This window comes from Palaemon carinicauda, chromosome 42, assembly GCF_036898095.1.
Source record: "Palaemon carinicauda isolate YSFRI2023 chromosome 42, ASM3689809v2, whole genome shotgun sequence".
Lineage (NCBI taxonomy): Eukaryota > Metazoa > Arthropoda > Malacostraca > Decapoda > Palaemonidae > Palaemon > Palaemon carinicauda.
In genome coordinates, this window is record NC_090766.1 from 51,648,893 (window position 1) to 51,659,887 (window position 10,995).

Genomic DNA, 10,995 nt, shown 5'->3' on the forward strand with positions numbered 1-10,995 from the left:
GAAAAGGGGCTAACCTCTGCACCATGGGGGGCACCACGAAACTAAGGCCCATCACACCTAAGAACTCTTAATGCCTTAGAAAGAACCAACTGCTAAGGCACGCGAATTGCAAAACCAATCTTCAGCACAGTTAAAACGAGTTCAAACTGTAGATCTGGTTGGAGAGTGTGGAGGAGAGGTACTGGAACATCTGGGAGGAGACGATTTCCTGGAGATGAGGTCATGGTAGACTTTATCAGTGATGACCATCATCTGTTTAGTTGGTTCCCCCATTGGCTTCGACATAGAGTTTGTTCGAGAACGATTTTGTGGAGTCGAAGGGTGAATTGGGGGTGAATGGTTACCATGGCTTGAAGCACTGAATGTTCTTTGTCTGAAACCATTAGAGTTATTTGGTAATCTAGCGCCGAGTCTTCTTTCGACCCACTTGAGCATAGTCAACACAGCATCAGTATTTGGAAGGCGATGACTGGCAGCCGTACGCAGAATCTGTGAAGTGGTTACTCTGAAGGTAACGGCCATTCCCTGTAGAGCTCGCATAGCATCTTCATCGGTTTTGTCATCTCCCGCGTATATGGTTGATACCCGATCACACCAGTCAAGACCAAAAAGACTGCGAAGTATGTAGATGGCAGCGCGGCCCTTATCCCACGTCACTGGTGGACGCGCTTCGTAAGCTTTGTGGGACTGGTGGATCTTTATGCCAACTTCACTGAAAATTTCTTGAGCACGCGAGGTAATGGATGAATATTTTGCTGCGGTAACTTCACGATAGTGGAAGGTAATTCCTGTTTGCTTGACCTCAACCCATGCCCCGTCAGTGCTCACTTCCTGAAGACGTTGTTTTAGGGTTTCTAACTGGACCTCGTATTCATGGGGTATAGGATGCATGAATAGTGTGCCATCTGGATGAAGGATTTCAAAACCATGGCTACCAGCATATGTGATGCCTTCAATACCAACCATCGATTTAACATTTTGAAGAGAACGTCCAGAAATAATAGCAACATTAACATCAGGCATATGAGCTAGCTTTTCCAAAACGTGACGTGTTTCACTAGGCATTCTAGCAAGGTCAGGATGAGGGGCAATGGGAGCCAATGTACCATCGTAATCGAGAAGAAGAGCCAGACGAGATGATTCTGTGACATATGAAGATAAGAACTGACTGAAATCTTCTTCTGTCAAAGGTTGTAGACGTCCCTGAGTTACAGAATCATCCGATAGACAATCCACAGTTTTGAGGAAGGAACGCAGCCAGAAATTGACATCCCTCTCGCGTTCTCTGCGTCTCAGCTGTTTCATTCGCAACTCTCGCTCATCCTTAGGCATCGTTAATGCACGATGGATTACTTCAGCAAATTCATTAGTTTCATAAGGGTTAACTAGAAGAGCTTCATGCATTGTAGTTCCAGCACCAGCAAACGGAGATAAAATTAGCACTCCTGGTTCTCCAGTCTGGCAAGCAACGAATTCCTTGGCAACAAGATTCATGCCATCCCTGAGTGGGGTCACAACAGCTACAGATGAGTCACGATAAAAAGCTGCCAGTTGATCTTGGGATACACAACCATAGATGTAACGAATGGGAGACCAGTTTGGAGTGGAGAATTGTCCATTAATACGACCGATAAGTTGATCCAGTTCTTCTTTTAGTTCTTGGTACTCTTTCACATCAGTACGAGATGGGACAGCCACTTGCAAGAAAGTAACATGTTCAATGTGCTCTGGATGCTTTTGAAGTAGAGTTTCAAAGGCTTTGATTCTATGAACCAGGCCCTTAGTGTAATCTAGTCTGTCAACTCCCAGGAGAAGTTGCTCTTGATCGTGATTTTTCACCACCTGAGGAGCCTTTTCTGCCAAATTTACGAACCTCTCATAAGGTATACTGATTGGGAGAGGATGCACCGACACACTTCGATTGTTATGCTCGACCAGCATCTGTTGACGATCCACTCGACATCCAAGGCGTCTCTGACAGCAGTCGATGAAGTTCAAGCAATAGTCTTCCACATGGAAACCAACTGAGTCGCAGCCAAGGATGCCCTGTAGCAACTCGTCGTCCCAGGGGAAGAGGCGCATGATGTCCCAAGAGGGGAATGGAATGTGAAGGAAGAATGCCATCTTTATGGGTAATCCGAGCTCATCACAGCGTTCTCTGATGGTGTTTGCAGCCATCATCAGGTGGTAATCATGAAGCCAGACTAGTGGAATGCACTCGGGGTTACTGTTTACCAGTTTCTTCACGGCTTCAACAGTCAGCATGGCGAACTCTTCATTGACTTGTCTGTATGCCTGCAAAATTGAAAGAAGTTTTTTGTTAAGTTCATCACATCTAACAACAATTAATAATTTCCATTATATGGTATAAACAGCAGCACACTATTGATACTAACATGCCAGTAACATGACTTATAAAAAAGTAAAACATTGCTATACATACCTCCCACTTATCAGCTTGGAATACAGCTCGATCAGGCATGGAGTGGAAAAGGGGCCAGAATGTTGCATTGCAACAACCATTGTAATAATCATCAAACTTTTTCTTTGGAAGACATACCGGAAGTACCTGTCAATAAAAAAAACAAGTTAACATTAGATACACGTATAAATTGGGTAGTTGAATCGGTAGAACTTCAAGAGTTCAGTCTTGTAGCAAATGTTTTTATGTTGAATAGGCTGACAGAAGTCTTTTTATAGTTTAGAATGAAACATATCTGTTTCAATGTTGTTAATGTTCCCTGTTGGAACCCTTTGACTTGAAGCATCTTTCTTTCTCAACTAGGGCTGTAGTTTAGCTAGTAATAATAATAATAATAATAATAATAATAATAATAATAATAATAATAATAATAATAATAATAATAATAATAATAATAATAATAATAATAATAATGATTATTGACTTCTCAAAAATGGATATCTTTAGGGAAATCAAGGGTTGCAAAGGATTGAGAATAATAATAATAATAATAATAATAATAATAATAATAATAATAATAATAATAATAATAATAATAATAATAATAATAATAATAATAATGAAGATATCTCACAAAATATCAATCTGTAAGCAGATTATCACTACAATTCTGCGAAGAAAAGTTTGTCTATCTCTTACCTGTTTACTCTTGAGTCCTGCAGTGGGAGACTGGTCGTTAGGATCGGCTTCAGGAATTTCTCCTGTGCTGTCCTCTTCGTGTAGCCCTGACCAGCCAACCCAGAGTCCCTCGGTTTCCACGACCACTGGGGCAACGGCTGTGACCAGTCCACCAGCGCTGAAATAGAAGAAATGCAATATATTAGATTCGAGTTTGGGTTTGAAGAAAAATTTATGGAGTGGATGACGCGAGCTTGTTCGTATGTATGTATGTATGTATGTATGTATTTATGCATGTATGTACAAGACGCTAGAAGAGTTGGAAGACACAGGCCTACATGGCTGAGGACTATTCGTGCGAAGTAGGAGATGACGATTGGAGAAGTACTGAATCAAAAGCTTAAAATAGAGATGACTGGCGAAATCTAACCGAGGGCCTTTGCGTCAATAGGCGTAGGAGGAGATGAAGATGATATATATATATATATATATATATATATATATATATATATATATATATATATATATATATATATATATATATATTGTAACAATTCCTTAGATCACGTAATGTTCAATTGCAAAATATTTTTCCACAGAGAAAAGTAAATGAAAGCTGGCATATTAGTCCCGTAGAGTTTTGCACATGACCACTCGTAACCTTTTATATAAGATTATTTTAATTCAAGATAAAAATCATCCTCGTGTAACCTAGAGATTAATTCAGATAAGGGATTAATTAATTAAATTAAAGACTTTTTTCAAAGACTTTAGTTATTACGAAGAAAAAAAGACTTTGAAGATATGCCAACTTTGCCAAGACTGTGTTTTATAAAGATCCGGGCCACTTCTGGTATGGGTATCTATTTCCGTCGCAGACTGACTGGCACTGACGTGATGCGCAAAATCGAAACGTATCTCTCTTGTTTATTTCTTTCGACTATGTTTCCCACTCGTTGTGTAATATCACATTATAAAGATCAAGTAAAAATATATCATTTTTTAGATCTTATTCTACGAAATATTCGGCTACCTTAAATGCAATTAGGCTACACTTGGAAGGTTGTTGAGACTTTTTTAAAAAATCTGTCGCACGTGTGTAATCAAATTAAGCTTTAAATAATTCATTTTAATCAGAAGAAAAAACTGGTTGGTTATATAATTCATCAATATTAATATTCAGGTACACGAACATTATGGATATTGAACGGTTTGTTGATAGACAAATTCGTTAGCAAGTCTTTTGTAGGGAATTACATTGAAAAATATTTAAATGCACAAATACATTTAAATCGACGTTATAATTAATTTCACGAATAAATTAATGCAATTGTATATTTGCAACAGCATAGTTAACACTTTTTTCTATTCTATTGTAAATGAAAAACATTACTTTTTTTGTATAAAACAGTTGATTAAATCGGCCTATTCATTGCAAAGTTCTACTCTCTATGTATTAAAGTGATATTTGTATCCTTACAAAGTTTACACAGTTATCATCTGCAGAATCAAATCATAGTCACGACCCCCCAATCCAATCTTAAGTCTATTGAAAAGAACTTATAAAAACGAGAAAACTCACCATTGTTTTCTAACTAGTTGGCCTTTGCTGTCCTTAGCCAGGATGAATGGTAACCGGTTGGCTACGACAACCATAGGCGATGTTGACAACACCATTTTTGCTATTAGTAACTTGCTTCCACTCTTGTGATTAGATTTGCTGCAGTCTCTCTAGCGATTAGATTTGTAGAAGTGCCTTTCTAGATCTCCTCTCTCTTTCTTTCTCACGGTTGTTGATAGCAACTCACAATGTTGGTTAAGCAGCTGGGCCGCTCCTTTATATACCACAAGCTTGCTAAACTCCACCCACTGGATGATGACGTCACGCATTCACTCGCACGATTGGAGGGAGATAGTGATGTCATAACAGCCAAAGGGGTGCCTCCCCCACCCGTTCCTTGTCTCATTTTCTTGTTCAGCCTTGACAAAAGTAAGAAAAACACGTGTCAACAATTCATAACGAGAAGACAGAGAGAGAGATAGATGTGAAATGTTCTAGTACATTAAATAAACACTTTCATGAAAAATGCCACATAGCCCTAGGCACAAGAACATGAACAATAAAAAAAATTCAGCTTCTACACGTGGCTCCCAGCACTGAAAACAATTGCTGATAGTAAGGTTTGTTTACTAAAGCAGCCAGATATTGTTTTCATGTGTTACGTTATCTTTGCAACATGCATTTAGATATCTTTATCAAGATAAAGCATGCAGTTTCTTATCTATCTCTTTCAGGAAAGGTTATACAAGTGCGTGTTTTAAGATATGGCAATGCGCATGTAGGTACGAAACGTAGTAACTATTTCGATTCAAAGACAAATTACAAGTAATATATTTTCTTATTTTGAAAATACGTTTAGATAAATAGTAAAAATTGCAATTGTAAATACAATATATGTAATATAAAATATTATTCATGTAAATATACGATGGTGTATGTTATAAATTGTAAAAGATTGCAAATGTGTATTATTATTATTATTATTATTATTATTATTATTATTATTATTATTATTATTATTATTAATACTGTACTAAGCTAAGCTACAACCCTAGTTGGAAAAGCAGGATTCTTAAAGCCCAACAACGAAAATTAGCACAGTGAGGAAAGGAATTAAGGAAATAAATAAATTTTATGAGAAGTAATGCACAAATAAAATATGCTAAGAACAGCAACAACAATCAAAAGAGTGTTTTTCATATATAATAAATAAAAAGACTTATGTCATGTCAGCAAGTTTTGAGCTTTTGAGGTACTACAGAAAACAAGCAAATAACGAAGTTTTACGCTGTAGCCATGGTGCTAAATAGCGGATAATGATGTGGACGGTTTGTTGATGCACGGTGCACCCCGAGTCGAGTTTGGCCTGGGAACCACGAGCGCTTCACGTGGATAGAAGACGGGGGCACCGGTGGGTAACCTCGCTCAAACGGGCCACTTTCTTCCTTTATTCTCTTCTTCCTTTCTTTCTCTTCCTTCCTTTCTTTCTCTTGGTTCCTGAGCACGAGCTCAACCACTCTTCTGCCACGACACTCCCACGAACCGAGCTTCCTCTGAACGTGTGCTTTCTCGGAAATGTTTCAGGAAATTCCTTAATCTCCGGAGATTAAAGTTTAAAACTGAGTGAGTCATGTGTGTGCATATACTCCGCACAGGTGTTTCGACGTATCACACACACACACACACACACACACACACACGTACTGTCATCATCAGCCGTTGCTAGTCCACTGCAGGATAAAGGCTCAGACATGTCCTTTCACTCGCGTCTGTTTATGGTCTTTCCATCCCAGTTTATATCCGTAAATTTTCTTAGTTCGTCAATCCATCGTCTTCTCTTCCTACCCCTGCTTCTTTTGCAGTCTCCAGGGACCCATTTTGTTATTCTTAATGTCCATCTATTATCTATCATTATCATTATGTCCTGCCCATGTCCATTTCTTTTACTTGTATGTTGTTAGAATATCCTTTACTGTATGTGTGAGTTTTCTACTATATACACACACACGCATACACACACCACACACACACACACACACACACACACACACATATATATATATATATATATATATATATATATATATATATATATATATATATATGTATGTATTTATATACACATATATATATATATATATATATATATATATATATATATATATATATATATATATATATATATATAGAGAGAGAGAGAGAGAGAGAGGAGAGAGAGAGAGAGAGAGAGAGAGAGAGAGAGAGAGAGAGAGAGAGAGAGAGAAACTTATTTGTTTCCCTCAGCAGATTGTGGCTCCAGGAAAACAAGATAACGATACAAGTTCATTTATAAATAAATGATGAAGTTGAACCCTGACAAAACTCAAAGTATGATTATAAGTATGTCAAGGACAGCGGCTCCTCAACATCCAGATCTCACATTGATAATCTCTCTTTAACTAAATACAACTAATTTGATATTCTAGATGCGATTCTTGATTGCAAATTTACTTTTGAGGAACACATTAGAGGTTTAAAGGTCACTCATGAATGACAGAGATAAGGGACACTGACATTCCCCTGGTAAGCAGAACAATGTCCTAGAGACTGACCATATATATATATATATATATATATATATATATATATATATATATATATAATATATATATATATATATATATATATATATATTTTAAATCAGCGCCCAAGCCCCCTCTCCAACAAAGCTAGGACCAAAGAGGACCAGGCAATGGCTGCTGATGACTCAGCAGGTAGACATATAGGCCCCCAAACCCCCTTCTTTAGTTCACATGGATAGCGAGATTGCAGACACTAAAAAACTAACGAGTTTAAGCGGGACTCGAAGCCCAGTCTGGTGATCGCCAAGCAGAGACGTTACCAATAGACGACAACATCCTCTTCCATTAAACAAAAATGGCATATTGAGGAAGCATTTTAAGATTATTGGTTATTAATTGTGTCATTCTACCTTGTTTTGAGTATTGTTCTTCTACCTGGTCTTCAGCTGCTAATTATCAGCTTGATATTTTGGACAAAAACTTGTGGTCTATTATATTTCTTATTCCTGATCTTGATAATAATCTCTGGCACCGAAGACGTCTAGAGGCAAGTCAGATAGTAGGTAACAGTAATGTGAAGTTACAAAGACTGGTACAACAGTCTATGGAGAAAAAAAGGCTGGAAGTTAAAGTTACCAAGAGTAAGGTAATTAGGGTAAATGAAAGTCAGGTTGATTGAAAAATTAAGATTAGAGAGAATGACTAACTCATATTTGTACTCAAAAGTTAAGGGAATTAATAATATCATTATCAGGGACTTAGTCACAAAGCATGTGAAGATGAAATGATTTAAATTTTGGAAGGTCAAGGTCACGGTCAACCAAATTGTCCAATTCGCGTAATCAGCCATAAGTTTGGACATCGTTGTCATAGAGACTTCAAACTTGGTTCATATTTGAGGGTATTAAAATCCATGTCAATTAATACATGTTAAGGTCAAAGGTCAAGGCTCTACTGAGTGCCCCTCTAGTTAATATTTGTATTTAAAAGTTAATGGAATTAGTAATGGCACTATGAGGGACTTGGTCACAGAGCAGGTGAAGATGTGGAGTTAAGAGCATCTCGGTCAGTAAAGAGTAGTTTCTGTGAAGGCATTTATTAAAGAGTAGTTTCTGTGAAGGCATTTATGAGTAAAAAGAAATAGTCCATCTCAACATAGTTGTTACTTAATGTTTATCTTGGTTGCATTCAGCATCCAGCTGCTTCAATTACCTAGCCTATTCTTTCCATACTCTTCTCTGTCTTCATACACTTGAAAACACTGAGATTATCAAGCAATTCTTTTTCGCTCATGGGGTCAACAATGTACTAAAATTATGCAATACCTACTTTTCTCTTGGTAATGGTAGGAGAGACTCTTTAGCTATGATATGCAGCTCTTCTAAGAGAAGGAAACTCCAAAATCAAACTATTGTTCAATAGTGTTGGGTAGTGCCGTAGCCTCTGTACCATGTCTTCCGCAGTTTGGATTAGAATTTTATTGCTTGAGGGTACACTACGGCACACTATGTTATTTCTCTTCCTTTAGTTTTTATAGATTATACATGAAAGACATGATTTAATATTGTTACTGTTCTTAGAATATTCTATTCTAATTGTTCATTACTTCTCTTGTAGTTTATTTATTTCCTTGTTTCCTTTCCTCACAGGGCTATTTTCCCTGTTGGAGCCCTGGGCCTTATAGCATCCTACTTTTCCAACTAGGGTTGTAGCTTAGGTTATAATAATAATAATAATAATAACAACAATAATAATAATAATAACAATAATAATAAATAGAATTCTATTGCAAATATCTACAGTAAACTTATCGGAGCAGAGAGAGAGAGAGAGAGAGAGGAGAGAGAGAGAGAGAGAGAGAGAGAGAGAGAGAGAGAGACGAATCAAGTTAGACAAGAAGAAGGAAAGGGACGAATTAACCACCTACCTTTGGCATCAAACAGAACTGGTTATTCCAATGAGGACGCAGCTGCCATACCGAACAAAGATAAAAAATCACGTCAGAAGACGAACAAGGAGATAACCATGCCACTAAATAAAAGAGCAAAACAAGGAAATGCAGAAAATGTAGACCAAAATGGAAGGCAACCCCATCTGGCCAGAAATAACATATTCCGAGAACAGTTCTCTCGCGCAAGCACACACAAGCACGCTTAGCAACACGTTCGGTGAGCAACAAAAGTCATTATCAAAGTTGCAGAGGACGAAGGCAGGGTATCGGCGATTTAAAGCACGTTTCGCCTCTCTAACAATGCCAACCGTAACAACTTGTTGCCTTCTTGGATTCTGGAGGGATCGGTAGACCGTGTCAGGAGGTTATAGTTTTTATATAAAATATTGCATAACAATTATTATTATGTATTATCTAACATTTATTAAATGTCTTGTGTAATATATTACTTAACATTTATCAAACGATTAGGTATTGAATTTCCCGATCAATTGGTTACTTACTACATTAACGAATGCAAGATAAGCGACCGGTTCTCGATTTTGAACCCTTGACATTTAGTTTACTGTAAAGTTCGTATCTAAGTGGTTGTGTGTGTGTGTGAGAGAGAGAGAGAGAGAGAGGAGAGATGAGAGGAGAGAGAGAGGAGAGGAGAGAGAGAGAGAGAGAGGAGAGAGAGAGAGAGAGAGAGAGAGGGTATCAGTTATGTGGACCCTCAACTTGTCTTTAATGGATCAAATCTATACAGACTCTTCACAGGAAACTATTTCTTATTTATCTGGCCGAGTATAGTCTTTTCTAATAGTCAGACCTTCTCCATCATGAGACCCAATACTATACAGTATTCTAGAAGTTTTATTTCATCTGTGACCAAGTTGTGGAATGATCTTCCTAATCAGGCAGTTGAATCAGTAGAACTTCAAAAGTTTAAACTTGTAGCTAATGTTTTTTATGTTCAACAGGCTGACATAGGTCTTTTTTAGTTTATATATGACATATGTTTTGATGTTACTGTTTTTAAAATAATTTATTGTTAATCTTTTCTCATAGTTTATTTATTTCCTTATTTCCTTTCTTCACTGGCTATTTTTCCCTGTTGGAGCCCTTGGGCTTATTGTATCTTGCTTTTCCAACTAGGGTTGTAGCTTGGCTAATAATAATAATAATAATAATAATAATAATAATAATAATAATAATAATAATAATAATAATAATATCAATAATATTCAGGCGATACTAAAGCAACAAAGTAACAAACTGTCAATGAATGATTCTTGGATGAACTTTTTTAATATATTTCCCACACGTTTAGGCTATTCAGCATTTTCTAGATCTTACCACAACAGTAATCTTAGATTCTTGCTGCCCTTCATTCCAAGGATTCTTTATATGGCATGCATAGGTCTATGCATGACATGCACAATTTAACCCTTTTACTCCACCTTTTAGACTTATCATAAAACACATTTGGTTCCAACCCTCTTTTCTTCCTATATGTAATCTCCATTGCCTATAACTTATTCTTCAGCTGTAATCAAGGGGTTAACTACTGCAATGTAATTGATCAGTGGCCACTCACCTCTTGGTAAGGGTAGAAGAGACTCTTAAGCTATGTTAAGCAGCTCTTCTAGGAGAAGGACACTCCAAAATCAAATCATTGTTCTCTGGTTCTGGATAGTGCTACAGCCTCTGTACCATGGTCTTCTACTGTCTTGGGGTAGAGTTCTCTTGCTTGAGGGTACACTTGGGCACACTATTCTATCTTATTTCTCTTCCTCTTGTTTTGTTAAAGTTTTTATAGTTTATATATGAAATATTTTTT

The 10,995-nt window shown here is 37.1% G+C and overlaps 1 protein-coding gene across 1 annotated transcript in view; it reads right to left on the bottom strand.

Annotated features, from left to right (window-relative positions):
* The window catches only part of Tps1 (Trehalose-6-phosphate synthase 1), a 5,583-nt gene extending 508 nt beyond the window's left edge, over window positions 1–5,075 (bottom strand). The window contains exons 1-4 of the mRNA XM_068365040.1: window positions 4,683–5,075; window positions 3,122–3,278; window positions 2,444–2,569; window positions 1–2,295 (exon numbers count right to left, since the gene is read on the bottom strand). The exon at window positions 1–2,295 is cut by the window's left edge and continues 508 nt beyond it. Coding sequence (XP_068221141.1) covers window positions 142–2,295; window positions 2,444–2,569; window positions 3,122–3,278; window positions 4,683–4,777 — 2,532 coding nt within the window. The 5' untranslated portion in view covers window positions 4,778–5,075 and the 3' untranslated portion in view covers window positions 1–141. The remainder of the gene's footprint in view (window positions 2,296–2,443; window positions 2,570–3,121; window positions 3,279–4,682) is intronic.
* Window positions 5,076–10,995: the final 5,920 nt, after the last annotated feature.